This window comes from Carcharhinus amblyrhynchos, chromosome 23 (genome assembly GCF_965287045.1).
Source record: "Carcharhinus amblyrhynchos chromosome 23, sCarAmb.v2.hapA, whole genome shotgun sequence".
Lineage (NCBI taxonomy): Eukaryota > Metazoa > Chordata > Chondrichthyes > Carcharhiniformes > Carcharhinidae > Carcharhinus > Carcharhinus amblyrhynchos.
The window spans coordinates 27,406,306-27,424,318 of NC_137346.1; the positions used below are offsets into that span (position 1 = coordinate 27,406,306).

Genomic DNA, 18,013 nt, shown 5'->3' on the forward strand with positions numbered 1-18,013 from the left:
CCTCCCGTAGTTCAAAGATATGTGGGTCAGGTGCTTTGGCCATGCTAAATTGCCCCTGAGTGTCCCAGGACGTTTAGGTTAGCGGGATTAGCAGGATAAATATGTGGGGTTACGGGGATAGGGTCTGAGTGGGATTGTTGTCAGTGCAGGCGTGATGAGCCGAATGGCCGCCTCCTGCACTGTAGAGTTTCTATGATATACGATTTTATGGTAGTGCTTGTGGGTTTGTAAGGTGCTATGTAAGGGGCCTTGGTGAGTCCCTGCAGTGCATCTTATAGATGGTACACAGGAAGTGAGTGAGTGACTGCAGGATTCCTGACCTGCTCTTGTAGCCACAACTAATACAGTTCAGTTTTTGGTCAGTGGTAACCCCTAGGATGTTGATAGCGGGGGCAGTGCAAGTGGAGAGTGTGGTGAAGAAAGCCTATGGTATGTTAGCCTTTATAGGAAGGGGTATAGAATATAAGAGCTGGAGTCTAATGTTGCAGTTGTACAGAACGTTGGTTAGGCCGCATTTGGAGTCCGGCGTACAGTTCTGGTCGCCTTACTACCAGAAGGACGTGGAGACTCTGGAGCGAGGGCAGAGGAGGTTTACTAGGATGTTGCCTGGTATGGAAGCACTGGGGTATGAGGAAAGATTGAAGAAATTGGGGCTCTTTTCCCTTGAAAGATGCTGACTGAGGGGGGATCTAATAGAGGTATATAAGTAGACAGAGGTAAGCTATTTCCTATAATAGAGACACATAGGACAAGGGGCCATGGACTTATGGTGAGGGGGGAGCGGTACAACACAGATATTAGAGGGAGGTTTTTCACACAGAGGGTAGTGGGGGTATGGAATGCTCTGCCAAGTAAGGTGGTGGAAGCAAACACGCTAGAGTCCTTTAAGAGTAACTTAGACAGGCACATGACTGAGTTGGAGATGGGTGGATATAGGAGAACCTTTAATTAAGGGTCATTAGCATTGGGGTGTCCCTAGAAATGTAAATGGGTATAGTATGATAATAATGTTTTTCTCTTTTCATTCACAGGTTTTAAGTCGGTCCACCTCGTGTCCAACGAGGGGCATACACGCGATGGGTCGTACTGGGGCTGCTCTTGGTTGTTCGAGATTGGCCTAGTGCTTCATGTCGTTAGTGTGTGCCTAAACTGGACAAGATAGTGGGCAAGACGACAGCTCAGTGACTATCGCTGATTGCTGTGCAGACACGTGGATTTGGGCCGGTGTCTGTGGGAGTTTGCGCATTCTCCCTGTGCTTGCGTGGGTTTTCTCCGGGTGCTCCGGTTTCCTCCCACACGCCAAAGATGTGCTGTTAGGCTGATTGGCAGGAATAAATTGTCCCTAAATCAGTTTTCCCTCAATCTGGATGGCCATAAAACATTAGATAGGGGTCATGGGTAGAGAGGTGGTGTTGAGATGGCAGCGTGGGCTCGTTGGGCCGAAGGGCCTGTTTCCCAGGCTGATTCTTGTTCTTTGTTCTATTTCAGCAATGGTAATGCTATTGAATAACAGGGGGAGATGCTTAATGTGGTAACTTGAGCCCACAAATATGGCAGTCAAATGCATTGTTTAAAGAATGATCATCTTTATATAAATAAATAACCATGTTTAGTAATAAAGAAATAGGAGCACTGGTAAACTAGATCTTGCTTTCAGAACCTCCCTGGCTCCCCCCAGCTCATCGACTAAAAACGAATACTACCCCAGTTTTGAGCAAACTGGCCAGGTCCATTCCGATGTAGATTTTTCCTCGTGGTTGTCTTCTCTGAAGATGTTCTCCAGGGCACACTTGCAACGGTGGGTCTTGCGTTATCGTTGGAAACAAAGGCTGCTTTATCCCCAATCTTCCAGAAAGTTCTCTGGCACTCAGTCAATGATACAACAATGTTTGATCCCATCCAATGGAATTACTTGTAAACAACTCCCAAATGTTTATACCAAGCTGTATGTAAGTGACATAGTCCACCTTGCCTAACATAGTCCAAATAGCGATCCTTATTTGGTCAGTACAGGCAGTGTCAGGTCACCCCCTGTACCCTTCAAGGGCTTTGTTTGATCCCAGCTGCCTCTTTCTTCTTCTTGACCAGGGCCTCCATATCCCGAGTCATCCTGGGTTCCCTACTTCTGCAGGCCGTGCCCTTTGCTAAGAGGAATGTGTTTACCCTGAATCATGGATAACACAGTTTTGCCTTCCCACAGACTCTCCCAATTAATTTTTGAAAGTTCCCGTCTGATACCATCAAAACTGGCCTTGCCACAATTTAGAATATTAACTTTGGGACAGACCTAGCTATGGAGAATGATATCTTAAAAACCAATAGAATTATGGTCACTGGTCCCAAAGTGATCTCTCGCTAACATTTCTGTCACCTGCCCATCCTTATTTCCCAAGAGGAGGTCAAGTTTTGCTCCCTGTCTAATTGGGCCATCCACATACTGAATGAGAAATTCCTTCTGAATACACTAAACAAATTTCTCTCCATCCAACCCTCTAGTACTATGGCTGTCCCAGTCGATGTTGAGAAAGTTAAAATCTCTGACTATTAACATCCTATTTTTCTTGGAGCTGTCTGTAATCTGCTTACATATTTGCTCCCCAATTTCCTGCTGACTATTTGGGGGCCTATAGTACAAACCTATCGAAGTGATTTCCCCCTTCTTATTTCTCAGTTCTACCCACATAGACTCAGTGGCCAAACCCACGAATATATCCTCTCAGTATGGCTGTGATGCTTTTCCTGATCAAAAGTGCAACTCCCCCTCCTCTCTTATCTCCTGTTCCATCTTTCCTATAGCACCTGTACCCTGGAACATTGAGCTGCCAGTCCTGTCCCTCTCTTAGCCATGTTTCAGTAATTGCTATAATATCCCAGTCCCACAAACCCATCCATGCCCTAAGTTCATCTGCCTTCCCTGTCAGGCCTTTTGCATTGAAATAAATGCAGTTTAATCTGGATTTCCCTTGCTCTCTATCCTGTTTTTGTCTAATCTGTCTGGTACTAGGATTATTGACACTGCCTTTACTATTCAATGTGCTCTCCTTAAATTCTGTGCTAGTCCTCAAACTTCTCTTCTATCTCCCTACTGCTTTGGATTCCACCCCTGTGCCAAACTAGTTTAAACCCTCCAGAGTGCTCTAGCAAATCTTCCTGGCAGAACGTTAGTCGCCCTGTAGTTCAGATGTAACCCATCCTTCTTGAACAGGTCAGTCTTTCCCCAGAAAAGACACAGTTTGTCTGTGTTTCCTTTGCTTTTGTTGATTACAAGTTGTCTGTAGACTGTGATGTGAGATTCCAGAGCCTGTGAAGATTTTATTTCCTTAACTCCAGTTGATAGCTCCCAGAACAAAAAGGGCCAACTTGCGATCATGTGACTTGTAGCAGCCATCCTTTTTGGTTCATAAAATTCATTTAAAATATACCAAGAGGAATAAATGTTTTGAATACAGTATTTTATGTAGTAAGATTGCAACAAATATTGTCCAGGTTGATGCTGAAGAACAGAAGAGCCCAAAAACCTTGCACATTTTTATTGAAATCACTTGTTGTTATCCTTATGAGGGAACACTTTTTTTATTCTACCTTTCTCATTCCCTTACTGAATACCTCTGCTATAAAGCAATCCAAAAAACCAGTTATCCATGATGTAGCCACAGATGATCTTAAATCATACACCCATGTCTTTATCCATCAAGAAATTATCAAGTTCACTTATTTCACATTGTTTAGTTTAAATATATACACTGGTGTAGGAATAAACTCTGAGGCAAGCATGCATTTAACATACTCTTCATTTGTTTACAGGCATATTACGGATAAACGGGAACAAAAAAGGGATCTTCACTCGCCAAAGACAGCCTAAATCTTCAGCTTTCCTTCTTCGGGATCGCTACTGGAAACTGGCAAATGAGACCAAATACATTCCTTTGAGATAGTGTGCTGATGGCCATTGAATACAGAAGAAACTGGACATGGGGAAATTAAGGTGCAGATGCCATGTACGATGTCTCACAACACCAGGTTAAAGTCCAACAGATTTATTTTGAATCATGAGCTTTCGGAGTGCTGCTCCTTCATCAGGTCCTTCGCTCAACTGATGAAGGAGCAGCACTTTGAAAGCTTGTGATTTCAAATAAACTTGTTGGACTATAGGGGTGGGGGGTTAGGGGGTGGGGGGTTAGGGGGTGGGGGTTAGGGGGTGGGGGGTTAGGGGGTGGGGGGTTAGGGGGTGGGGGGTTAGGGGGTGGGGGGTTAGGGGTGGGGGTTAGGGGTGGGGGGTTAGGGGGTGGGGGGTTAGGGGGTGGGGGTTAGGGGGTGGGGGTTAGGGGGTGGGGGGTTAGGGGGTGGGGGGTTAGGGGGTGGGGGGTTAGGGGGTGGGGGGTTAGGGGTGGGGGGTTAGGGGGTGGGGGGTTAGGGGGTGGGGGGTTAGGGGGTGGGGGGTTAGGGGTGGGGGGTTAGGGGGTGGGGGGTTAGGGGGTGGGGGGTTAGGGGGTGGGGGGTTAGGGGGTGGGGGGTTAGGGGGTGGGGGGTTAGGGGGTGGGGGGTTAGGGGGTGGGGGGTTAGGGGGTGGGGGGTTAGGGGGTGGGGGGTTAGGGGGTGGGGGGTTAGGGGGTGGGGGGTTAGGGGGGGGGTTAGGGGGTGGGGGTTAGGGGGTGGGGGGGTTAGGGGGGGTGGGGGGTTAGGGGGTGGGGGGTTAGGGGGGGTGGGGGGTTAGGGGGTGGGGGGTTAGGGGGGGTGGGGGGTTAGGGGGTGGGGGGTTAGGGGGGTGGGGGTTAGGGGGTGGGGGGTTAGGGGGGTTGGGGGGTGGGGGGTGGGGGGGTTAGGGGGTGGGGGGTGGGGGTGGGGGGTGGGGGGGGGGGTTGGGGGGGTGGGGGGTGGGGGGTGGGGGGTTGGGGGGTGGGGGGTGGGGGGGTGGGGGGTTGGGGTGGGGGGGGGTGGGGGGGTGGGGGTGGGGGGTGGGGGGTGGGGGGGTGGGGGGTGGGGGGTGGGGGGTGGGGGGGGTGGGGGGTGGGGGGTGGGGGGGTGGGGGGTGGGGGGTGGGGGGTGGGGGGGGTGGGGTGGGGGGGTGGGGGGTGGGGGGGTGGGGGGTGGGGGGGGGGGGTGGGGGTGGGGGGGTGGGGGGGTGGGGGGGGGGGGGTTGGGGTGGGGGGTGGGGGGGGGGGGGGGGTGGGGGGGGGGGGGGGTGGGGGGGTGGGGGGTGGGGGGTGGGGGGGTGGGGGGGGGGGGGGGGGGGGGGGGTGGGGGGGGGTGGGGGGTGGGGGGGTGGGGGGGGGGGGGGGGGGGGTGGGGGGTGGGGGGGTGAGGGGGGGGGGGGTGGGGGGGTGGGTGGGGGGGTGGGTGGGGGGTTGGGGGGGGTGGGTGGGGGTGGGGGGGTTAGGGGGGTGGGGGGTGGGGGGTGGGGGGGGGTGGGGGGGGGGGTGGGGGGCGGGGGTGGAGGGGGGGGGGGGGCGGAGGGGTGGGGGAGGAGGAAAGGAGGAGGAGGAGATGTTCCTAGCTTTCTCAATGGTAATTTTTTCAAATCAATCACATTAATATTAAGCTTACACTTAGAAAAAAATCTGCTTTTAAAGTTCATTTTTGTCTACATGTAGAGGGAGTATTCACTATATTATGGCCAAGCAATCAACAATGGACTAAACCAAATAGTTTGTAGCTGTCAATGTTGTATTCTAGTTGTATCTTAACACACACAACTGATTTATTGTTGATTATTGTACCGTAAGCTTCCAGCTATTGTTCATAATGCACCTATTAAAAAAATTTACCTGGACAATTTGACTAGGTGCTGTGACTCCAGGCCAGTAATTGGCTTCTATCCCACCACTTGCTCCAAGTGATCTTTACCCCAGCTGAACTGGCATCGCCAACCTGCCTGACCCAAAATCCAGCACAGACTATGTCTCTCAACAGTCATGATGTGGGTATGCCAGCGTTGGACTGGCGTAAACACAGTAAAAAGTCTGACAACACCAGGTTTTAGTCCAACCTATTTATTTGATAACATACTCGCAAGCTTTCGGGGTAGCCCCTTCGTCAGGTGAATGGAGAGTTCTGGCCTCAGACAGAGCATATAAAGCACAGGTCTCTGTGCTTTATATGCTCTGTCTGAGGCCAGAACTCTCCATTCACCTGACGAAGGGGCTAACCCGAAAGCTTGCGAGTATATTATCAAATAAATAGGTTGGACTAAAACCTGGTGTTGTCAGACTTTTTACTCTCTCAACAGTGCCAGATGAGGTACTATACTTGTTATTAATCCACATTTCAACACATTTAAGTTTGCTGTAAGCAAGCAGAGGACATGAAAATTAAGTGTCGGTGGCTACGATAGCAGCTGCAAGCTGAGGAAGCCGACTTGAAACTCATCCAAAAGTACATTCACAGGAAAAGAACAACAAAAATCAGCATTCACAAATCGCAGAAGAATTCATGTAGATTCTACATTTATTTCATACCAAAAAATTCTGTGCAATGAATACACATTCATACATATTTACAATTTTGTTTTGCTCGTTAGCAAAATCATAGTCCTGAACCTATATATAAAACCGTTCTCATCTGTGGCTGTGAAGGGGATCAATGCCCAGAGTCCACCTTTAAAAAGTTTTTTTTAAACACATGTGCTCATGAGCTTGAAGCAGCATTAATAAATAACTCTGATGGAACATATTATACAGATCAAGAACATAGTACTTCTGCCATGCTAAATACAGTTTACAAAAATAAAGAGCATTTGTCACCCTGTCACTTTCATATTGAATAGACAATGATTTACTGTAACGAAAACCATTTCAGTTTGCCACTTGTAAATTAGGGGGTCTGCTCATGCCTGTATTGATGCCAATATCAGGAATTAGTAGTGATAGGTCAATACCAATAGGAATGAATCTATAGTTATATTCAGTTACAGTACATCATGAGCAGTAAACATGGGCTTCATGCTAGATAGTGCAATATAAACAAATTATGGTCCGGGGAGGGGAAATAAAAAAGTAAATACAACTGGACTTCTGAGGTCTTAAATTTGTCCATCGTCCTGTTGCTTGTAAAAGGTCTAACACCAGGAGATACACAAAGTAAAATATTGGAACCAAGCCCAAAGCATTGGCTGAAAATCAATATTAAATTTGTTTTGCACCAAATGTATGTAGAATTGCAGTTACCTAATAGAGTTTTACTTCAAAAAAAATAGGATCAAGGATGAGCATAAGTGTCGTCCACAGCCAAGATATAAAGTATCGGTACTACAGTATCAGTTAACTCCTTTGGAATTTTTACAGCTTATTGGGTCACAGGAATGTCACAATAATAGTACAATAGCATTCAGTGGTCTTCTGGAGCTCAGAAAGAGATGGACTTCAGGTAACTTACTGTACCAGCAGCTTCAATGAGCACAGATACGATAAAGGCAATTCCTCCATGTCCAGGATTCAATCCTTTGAGACAAGCTTTAACTGTACCCAACATCCTCTGAATTATTTGTATTCTATGAAGAATGTAGTGATGGCTTTATAATTTGCCAACTAAATATTTAGAGTGCAAGGGCTTTTAAAAACATAAAAGGAGACCCCATTTATTAAGGGCACCAAAGAATCCCGCCAATTTTATGTTGAGAAAATACTGATTGCATAAAATTACTAAATTCACATGCACAGCATCCTACACGTTAACAAGTTCTAATTTAAACAAAAAAATCATTGTGCACCAGACTTACGTGACAAATGTCCATTTGCAAATAGAAAGTTGTCTGGTAGAACTGGACTTTTCTACCAGTAGATGCCTAATCCATCGATCAAGAGCGCTGCCCCATCTAACAAACACAACTTCAAACTGACAAGTAGGCACAGTAAAATCTTAAAGAAAATTGATACGACCTGTTGGATGACTATAGATTTATCAGTCATGTCAAATGGCTCCTGTGCATGCGAGCACAGTGTGAGGTATACTAACACTGATGTATTTTATTGTAGGTTGGTTCGTAGATGTTACGTTTTTTTAAAGGTCTTAAGTAGGAGAAAATGTTATTTAAAACACTGCTGCTATGAACCAGTAGTTACCAGTTCTAAATTGGTATAACACTATTCCATTAATCCTTTTTTTTGCAATACAATCCGATAGGTTGGTCCCACAAAATTAAAATAAGCTTTGTTAATGAAACATTAGGCTATTTGGTCCATTAATCCTTTTTTTTGCAATACAATCCGATAGGTTGGTCCCACAAAATTAAAATAAGCTTTGTTAATGAAACATTAGGCTATTTGGGAAATTCAAAAGGATGTTAGGGTATCAGCGAGCACAACGGTGCAGAATGCTCCTTGATATAAACAATTATATCGGGTGTGAAAAAGCCATGAAATTTGCTACCAAGCTGTTCAATGCAAGTAGCTTTGGGGGCCCTCCACATTTAGTTGAAACCTTTCATATCCATTGCTATAAGGATAGAAAAGGTCTCAATTAAAAGCATGCTCGATTAAAAGTGGTCAGCACATTGAATACCCATAGCCACAACTCCTTCAAGTAATTATGGAGGAGGTACTGAGCCACATTACCAAAGATATTGCAAAGCCAGGCAAAAGCCTAGTCCGCCCAATTATCTATCTGAATAAAATAGGGTAGTGGGATGAAACAAGCTCGTCCCAAAATAGCTTGAATATTAACGTTCAGTGAAATTACATTTTTAAATTTTCAATTTTTGAACACCAAGCATTTACATAGAACGAAAGAAAGGATTTTTTTTGTTCAAGCAGTGGTCAGATATATCTAAGCAGAGTTTAAGTTGGCCAAATTGAAATTTAATGCTTTTAATGTCAGTTATCTGTGGTTCTTTTTATGATACAAAAAGCCTCCACTGGACTAATACAACCAATTAATTAGTAAGCTATATTTTAATTAGAAATGCTTTTGAAAATATCAACTATACCTTACTAATTAACATGGCACAATGGTGTTACATTCGAGGAACAAGGGGCTTCAGCCTAGTGAAAATCTCAATAGAAATAAACTACTATTTCAATAAAAAAATAGTGGTGTGCAGCACAAACAGATTGAATAAGAGTCCCTTAAACAAGGTCAATTTTTTCAAACATTATGGGCCTGGTTGATCACACATTTATATTGTCTTGGTCAGGATGCTGTTCTAGTGGTAGTAGCAGTATTAAAATACTTATCAGTGAATGAGCAGTCAAAATGAATATCTCTAAGTGCAACATGACTTTTGTTATAAGGTACTACATTTTTAAAGAGTTTTTTTTTTAAACAAAATCTTGGTCCAATATTAGTCAAAAGATTAAACTCTTGGTATCAAACTGCTAAAATCATCTGAAGCATATTTTCAAAGTCCTAGCAAGCTGTGATGAGAGCTTTCTCACACTGCAAGTTGTGCTAGTTTAAATACCTTTGTGGTGTGCTATGACTGCATAGTTGTTGGCCTTTTCAAATTGTCCTTGCGCTCAGGGAAGGCTTAGGTCGAGAGGACCTGAGCTTTTTTCAGTGTAAAGATGCCATTCGACACGTGACAAATTCCTACTGCACTGGAGAGAAATTGGACTTGCAATATTCACATCAGGTCATTCAACCAAGATGAACAATTTCCAGACCCATTAATCAAAGCACCAAAACCCAGGACACCCATTAGCCATTAGCCATTTCCTGTGCAATATAAAATACCTGTATATGATTTTAAAAAAAAATTCCTCTGTAACAGAAGGCACTTTCATTCACAATTTTAACACGCGGTTTACTTTATCTGATGGTTTTGGAGGGGAGGGGGAGGAAGAGGAATGCTTAAATAAATGCCATTTAGTGTACGTAGGTTTCTCAGAATGCAGATCTCCTAAGGAACGTGTAATACAGTTAAAGCTTGCTTTTAGTTGGCTTGTCTGTTAATCTTCATGTGAGGGAAGATAAACCACAGTTAAGTCCAGGGTCCCACACAACAAGTTTTCAATTAAAACAAAAAATTGGTTCTCAATGATTTTGATTTCATTTATATCATATACATCTCTCTCTCACTCAAAAAAAAATTACTGCCAAATAGACATAATGGAAGCAGGCTCTCCAGGTGTTAGGTTTGCAAATCGCTTAAGATTATTCCTGTTTGGATTGGAGTTGCTGTTTCCAGGCCTCATTCAAGTAAACCAGTCGTTTATAGTTGATGATAAAGAGAATGACGTTCAGGACATATGTGGTGATGCAGATTATGCAGAAGTCCTTCAGTACGAAGTAGAGGATGTAACTTAGATACAGTGCACCCACCACAGACACTATGGATGTTGTCATTAATATTAATGCAGCCATTGCACTCACCGTCATACCTGAAAGAAAGGGAGGAATGTTATTTCATGAACAAAAAGTATTTCTTCACAATACAAGGCTTCAACATTCAAATACATTTGCGTAATTAAACGTCACTGCATTTGAAAAGCTAACTTGCGCGGTAATACGTTACGAATTGATGATGACCACAATTCAAATAGATTCTCCTGAACAAAATCACTGTCCCACTGCTCAAGGAGCAGAATATCTGTCATAGATTGCAATGATTAACAAAAACTAACAGTAAAAGTGGCCAAGATTACTTCCACAGAAATGTAAGGCTTATACCAAAGAAACTAATCAGTCCTTTGGAATATCATTCAGGAACGGTTTAGACATTCAGAAATTTATGTGCGCGATAGAGTATGACCTCACCCCAGTGTGATGTACGTATAATCATGCAACCAAAGGATCCATGAAGAAAAGCTACTGAAACTGATCAAAAGTGGCGAAGACTTAAGATACGATCTTACCAGCTGTTCACACCGTGCTCCCACTGCAGCAATGTCAGAGAATTTGGCACCCAGCCAAATCTCTGTTCGCTGCAGCAGGATAGGAAAATCCCACCAGCGTGAACAGCCGTAAGATTCTGGCCCTAGTTTGATAAACTACCAGAGCACTGAGCTCAGTTAAAGCTTAGCTGTACTTAAACTTCTACACGTGAAGCGTTCATGGGCAATGCAGGAATGATGAACAAGGCTTTCTGAAAACTTGTGCAAAACAGTGGCATACTTGCACAGTGATGGATTTTCAATGTGATGGAGTGAAATTGGGTATAAAGAGTGCGTGTATTTTTATGCTGTGCACAGAATTCTTCTACCTTTTTCACAAAAATTCTACCAAAGTGCTCTGCTGCCCTCCTCTCGCCCCCTCCAATTCTGAACAGACTATAAACTTCAGAAATTTCAGGTGCAAAGGGACACAGAATTGCTCTTGCTGTTTTTGGCGACTATTTCCTCAAACTGCAGGTTCCATACCTTTGAGTGCACCTTCACTGAATAAAATTAACACCTACAATTGTGTTTTCTTAGGCAACTTGTGCCATCCAAAACTGCTGCCCGTATGCTAATATGCCAAATCCCATTCAGCCCTCAACCCAATGGGAGCCTCGCTGTTCCCATCCGTATAACTCCCTTTGGCCTAAAAACTCACCGAGAGTTCAGTTCCTTCAATGGTGGCTTTAGTGCATCCCCCTCCCTCTCCCATGAATAGCAGGTGTGCTAAGCTGTGGATTTTCCTCTAACTTCTCTATTGCTACCTCTCTCCATTAAGATGCAACTTAAAACTTAATCCGTTTCACCAAACGTTTGGTCACGTGTCCCATAAAGGCCTTCTTTGGCTTGCTATCAATTCTAATCTGATGACACTCCTGTGCAACGCTTTAGTGGTTTTACTACATTAAAAGGTTCTTTATAAATGTACCTCGTTGATCAGCGATAACACGCTGACAGGGAGACAAGTATAAATTTTGGCAAAACTTGGCCAGTTGAGGACCAAGTAAATGCTTTCAATTGGAGCTAGTAATGCATTAACTGTCCACCTCCTGACATTAATTTACCGTAAGCGTCGGCGACCTGTGGCACCCCGAGCCTTCGGGTGGCTTTGGTCGATATGGAAACCTAGAATCACTGACTGATTTTCTCTGTAGCCTGCCAAGCTTTGCTGCAGCCTACCATCTACCTTTAGATGGCGAACTTTAGTTGAACACCAGTACTGGCAATAGTTCTGCCCGAAGGGAGGATGTTACTGCAATGGGCCCAGGCTTAACAAAGGGGGGAAAAAAAGCAAAAGAATAATCAAACTTTTCTGCACTGGACGAGCAGGAAGGTCAATCATCTTGTGAACTCTGAATAGACTCCAAGATCGACAACTCTATTTGTACCCTTCCGTTACGGCTATATAATTCAGGATTTCGTTTGCTCTGTAATGATACTGGCTGCAAGTCATAACAAAAACCCAGAAGCTGTAGTTATATATCATTCATAGAGTCTGCATGATACCTACACTCCCCACCTCCCCCCCAAACAACTAGTATTTTACATTCGACTCCATTACATTTAATATGTCTGTGTGGAGTTTGCACATTCTCCTCATATCTGTGTGGGTTTCCTCCAGGTGCTCCAGTTTCCCCTCACAGTCCAAAGATGTGCAGGTTAGGTTGATTAGCCATGCTAAATTGCCCTTAGTGTCAGGGGGACTAGTCAGGGTAAATGCATGGGATTATGGGGATAGGGCCAATGTGGGATTGTAGTCGGTGCAGATTCGATGGGCCGAACGGCCTTCTTCTGCACTGTAGGATTCTATGAATATGCCATCATTCCCCCAAATGGTCCAATTGCCCAACTCATTTTATAATTTCCAAGCTGCTCTTGGATTTTGTATCAGAAGCACATTTGTACTGAACTTGCATGGTGGTTAACATAAAATATCCCAAATCCATTGGACAGCTTTTCAGAATCAACAAGGAAATTCACTGATTTAAAGTTAATGAAGTGGCTAGGCAGGTCTCCAACTCCCAATTTCCTCCCCTTTTGACTATGATACAACCGTTACTGTCAATCCACTAAGCCATTCCCTCACCTCTATATTTGCTGCTCTGCTTCCCACCATCTTATTGTTCCACTGGGGTACATTGCCATCTTTGTGCCCTTATATAAAAATAGCACAAAACTCAGGGTACCGGAAAGACTAGTATCAATCACCAAATTTAGTTCGACAATACTTTCTGTACTTCACTGCCCTCTATCTAACCCACTTCTGATTCTATGACCACGGAGGCCCAGAATAATCCTAGGTTACTCCTTTTCAAGAGCAAGTGGGGCAGCATGGTAGCACAGTGGTTAGCACTGCTGCCTCACAATACCAGGGACCTGGGTTCAATTCCTGGCTTGAGTCAGTGTGTGCGCAGAGTTTCTCCCCGTGTCTGCATGGGTTTCCTCCAGTTACCTCCCACAGTCCAAAAGACGTGCTGGTTAGGTGCATTGGCCATGCTAAATTCACCCTCAGTGTACCCAAACAGATGCCGGAGTGTGGCGATTAGGGGATTTTCACAGTAAAATCACTGCAGTGTTAATGTAAATCTACTTGTGACTAACAAATGAAATTTAACAACCTTCTCCAAACCTCCGCCACCTGTTTCCTTGGATCCCCATGTTCTCTCAATCACCAGAACCACATTTCTATCGCAACCCTCCATTAGTGGCTCCATTGTCAAAGCCTTTATTTATCCTTGGGGTGGCACAATGGTTAACACTGCTACTTCACAACACCAAGAAGCCAGATCCGATTCCTGGCTTGGGTCACTGTTTGTGTGGAGTTTGCACATTCTCCCCACGTCTGCGTGGGTTTCCTCCAACATTCTGGGAGACGTGCTGGTTGGGTGCATTGACCCAAACAGGCACCGGACTGTGGAGCCTTGGGGAATTTCACGGTAACTTAACTTAAGTGTTAATGTAAGCGTTACTTGTGACTAATAAATAACTTTATCTTTTATCACCCTCAAGATACAGTCATTACATAACCGTCCTTCCTTCATCCACCTTCCCTGTGTCCAACAATTAGTGACAAAACTCTAAGCCACCCTTGTCCTTTCAGGGACTCCTAGCTGGCACTCCTCTCCCTTGCTGGCTTGAACATAAAATTTTGCATGTTGTTTCATAAAAACACTGGGGTCTTCAACTCATTCTTCTGGAAATCTTCTGAAAATTCATCTTTTACACCCAAGCTTTCAAATTTGCTCCCGAATCCAGGTTCTGTTGCTTTTACTATGACTCTAAAGTGGCATAGGAAATTTTGAACTAAAAGGCGCTAGGTAAAAGTTGTTCATCAAGTTGACATTTATTAGATTAAAATGGGTCAACATCAAATACACTTCCACATTATCTAATCCTGAACATTAATCATTTGTTATTTGTGTTTTTATTTTAAAATAATTCACCATTACAGGTTCCAGTTCTGAAAACACCAGCCCATCTGCATTAATGGCTTTAAAATTTAAAGTTTAAGTTTATTTATTAGTGTGACAAGTAGGCTTCCATTAACACTGCAATGAAGCGAAAATTCCCTAGTCACCATACTCTGGTGCCTGTTCGGGGACACGGAGGGAGAATTTAGCACAGTCAATGCAGCTAACCAGCACGTCCTTCAGACTGTGGGAGGAAACCCATACAGACACAGGCAGAACGTGCAGATTCCACACATACAGTGACCCAAGGCTGGAATTAAACCTGGATCACAGAATCCCTACAGTGCAGGAGGCGGCTTTTTGGCCCATCAAGAATGCACTAGTACCAATCTCATCCAGGCCCTATCCCTGTACTTATCCTGCTCATCCCTTGATACTAACGGACAATTTATCATGGCCAATCAACCTAACCCACCCTGGCAGCTGTGCTAATCACCATGCTGCCCTTTCCTCTGACTCCTCCACCCCCTCCCACATATTCACCTCAAGTGCTCCCAGATTTTATTTCTGATTACACACTATATTCCAGCTGCATCACCCATAGGTGTGGTCAACAGCCAGATGTATGCTGACATCACTCAACTCTATCTGTCCCCAAAACCTTCAGAATATTTATTTCTAACAATGCAAACAGTCTAAAAATAGCTTTTTCCAATTCAAACCTACAAGGCTGAAACTATCCATATTCCTCCGCACTAGCCCTCAAATTTCATTCTCCAGCCTGGTAGCTTGTTCAAGCTGAACCTGGCAGTGTGAAACTTCAGTGCCTCTTCCTGTATGAATCTGGCTCTAGCTTTAGATACAATACTCTCACTCACTTGTTACCTCTCTTCCATCTAGTCCTGCTCTTTTCTCCACATTAGCCTTATCCCGTTTACCCCACTCCCTGAATTATCTTCTCTGAAACCTCACCAGTCTCACATATCCCCAACCATACAACTTCTTCTCAGTCCTTTATGCCAGCATGCGCCAACTTTGCCCTTCCATCTCCCTCTATTCCGGGTCTGCTGGTAAGAGCTCTTACAACAGTTTGGCCCCACTCTCAAAAGTTCGGTATTAAACTCCTCTGTTTTGCTACTTCTCATCGTTACATTTTCCTCAACCTTTCAATAGAAATAATGAACATAGAACATTACAGCACAGTACAGGCCCTTCGGCCCTCAATGCTGCGCCAAGCTACGTCCAATCCCAAGATCAAGCTATCCCCTCCCTGTCATTCCGGTCCGCTCCACGTGCCTATCCAATAACCACTTGAAAGTTCCTAAGGTGTCCGACTCCACTATAATGCAAAATTATAAAACATTAGTTAGGACTCGACTGGAATAATTTGTTTAATTCTAGGTACCGCTACCTTAGAATGTCAAGGTCTTTGGAAAGAATGAGAATAATACCAGGGATGAGGAACTTAAATTACATGGAGAGACTAAGGACCATTTAGACTCCCTTTTCTAAAGAAAGATGTACTGGCATTGGAGGTAGTCCACAGAAGGTTCACTAAGTTGATTCTGGTTATTTTCTTATGGGGAGAGGTCGAGTAGCTTGGGCCTGTACTCATTAGAGTTTAGGAGAATGAGGGGCAATCTTAAGGCACAGGATTCTCAGGGGCTTGACAGGTTAGATGCAGAAGGGTTGTTTCCTCTCGTGGGAAGAGTCTAGGACCAGATAATTTCAGATAAGGGGTTGCCCATTTAAGACAGAAATGAGGAGAAATTCCTTCTCTGAGGATAGCGAATCTGTGGCATTCTTTATTGCAGAAGGCTGTAGAGGCTGGGTCGTTACGTCCAAGGTTGAGATAGACGGATTTTTAATCAGAAAGGGAATATGGGGATCAGGCAGGAAAGTGTTGAGGATTATCACATCAGGTCAGTCATGATTATTGAACGGTGGAGCAGATTTGATGGACCAAAAGGCCTACTTCTGCTCCTCCATCTTATGGTCTAAGATTGTCTGCCTTCGAGAACAAAAAGGTTAAGGAGAGATTTAATTGAACTATTCAAAGTTAAGGATTTTGATAAGAGTAAATAAGGAAAAAGAGCTTGCAGGAGAGTCAGTAAACAGATGGCATAAAACTAATATGCCTATAAAGGAAAGCAGTATGCCATTGCAGTATAAGGATGTTGGCCAAGCAAGGGCTAATATGGGCCAGGGTAGAGAGTCTCATGCAAGTACACTGTGGTAGAGTATGGAAAAGAGCTAGCACCCATGCATGGTGGCATCTTGGAGATGTATCTAGTTACGGGTCAACAATAAATGGTTTATGTTCAACTATATGATCCTCTAGGCTTCTTAGTGAGACACTGAACGAGCCTTTGCAATAAAAACCCAGAAGAGGCATGAAGAAACTTTTTGTTATGAAATAGACTGCACAGTCTGAAAGAATGATGGAAACATTCTAGGAAAAAGTTGCAGGGACAAGACACTACTGTAATTGGATAGCAAAAGAAGCACACTGTGCACAAAGAACAAAAATTCTCCTTCCACTGTTGGATGCCTGATTTTACTGTGAACTGCCCTGGCATAATTTGCTATGGCTGAATACGAAAATTGTTGCTTTGTTTACCTTTTTAAAAACAATCCTTGTCAACGTCAAGTCATTTTGTCAACAAAGTCAGGTTAATTCAGTACTTTTACACAGCACATTACTTTCCTAAAGACTATTCATTAATTTTTGACTCCAGGCACCATGTTAATAGTAAGCCAAGAAAGAGTGGGGCAACCTCATTGCACCCTTCTAGGTGCCGCAATACCAATTACGCAGACATCTGAAGACGCACAATACTATACAATAATACTCAAAACCCCATAACAATGAGGCCTACCGCTACCCTGACAATGGAGAGAGACATTCCATCCTTGGAAACAGAAATGGAATGCACTATAAATCAATTGATTCATCCTGGAACATAGCAAATGGTGATTGAGATGTTGTAACAAATATTTATTCAGTACATTTGCAAACTAACACAGAATGGCGCAATATTACACCACAGTGCTGCTCTCCACTTGGAAGGGGCAACACTGATAAACAAAGACTCATGAACGATCACTGAAGTTAGTGTCCGGGATACAGTGTTGAGAACGCTGGTACTCTTGGGGGCTACTAATTTCTGTGGCATCACAGTTAGAAGGAGACAGTCAAACTTTGTTCTGTCACCTTAATTCTAGTTTTTGATCCAGGGTTTCAGATTTTTTTTTCAAGCAAACATTATAACAGGTTCATTCTTAATGTCAGGCACATAACTACATCCTTTGAAGAGTTAGTGGGATTGATACAGATGGTGAGAATAGATTTAACTACTTCCCACAGTCACTGAAAATCTGAGCTTGGGGCAGTTCTTGGACTTACAGCACTCCTGAACTTGGAATGAGGTATTTCCATATTGGTGCATGAATTTAGGAAATAGGTCTATTAATTTCCCCACATAGTTAAGTAGTTGAGCCTTCTGGCTAGAACTGTAATACTTTTGTTAAACACCAGTTCAAATAGACTTTAATGCTCAACATAAATTGCAAACGTATTTGTCACTAAATAGAGTTTACTTGATCCAAGGATAATGACATCCAGGTCACCTGATTTAACAAGGGCATGCCACTCTGAGGAAACAATGCCCTGTTTGAGACCATTCCAGTTGGCAGCAATACAATTAAACATTATATTTAGCATTCTTTAAGATACTAACAAAAGAAACTTGAATGAAGACCAAGCACTGGTCAGACATGCAGCCGGATCTGGAG

At 44.0% G+C, this 18,013-nt stretch overlaps 2 protein-coding genes across 2 annotated transcripts in view; one reads left to right on the forward strand and one right to left on the reverse strand.

Annotated features, from left to right (window-relative positions):
• Positions 1–4,098, forward strand: part of gusb (glucuronidase, beta) — a 31,570-nt gene extending 27,472 nt beyond the window's left edge. The window contains exon 12 of the mRNA XM_080210742.1: positions 3,805–4,098. Coding sequence (XP_080066868.1) covers positions 3,805–3,935 — 131 coding nt within the window. The 3' untranslated portion in view covers positions 3,936–4,098. The remainder of the gene's footprint in view (positions 1–3,804) is intronic.
• A 4,080-nt stretch (positions 4,099–8,178) lies between these two features.
• Positions 8,179–18,013, reverse strand: part of vkorc1l1 (vitamin K epoxide reductase complex, subunit 1L1) — a 48,559-nt gene continuing 38,724 nt past the window's right edge. Inside the window, exon 3 of the mRNA XM_080210534.1 lies at positions 8,179–10,313. Within this exon, the coding sequence (XP_080066660.1) occupies positions 10,087–10,313 (227 nt within the window). The 3' untranslated portion in view covers positions 8,179–10,086. The remainder of the gene's footprint in view (positions 10,314–18,013) is intronic.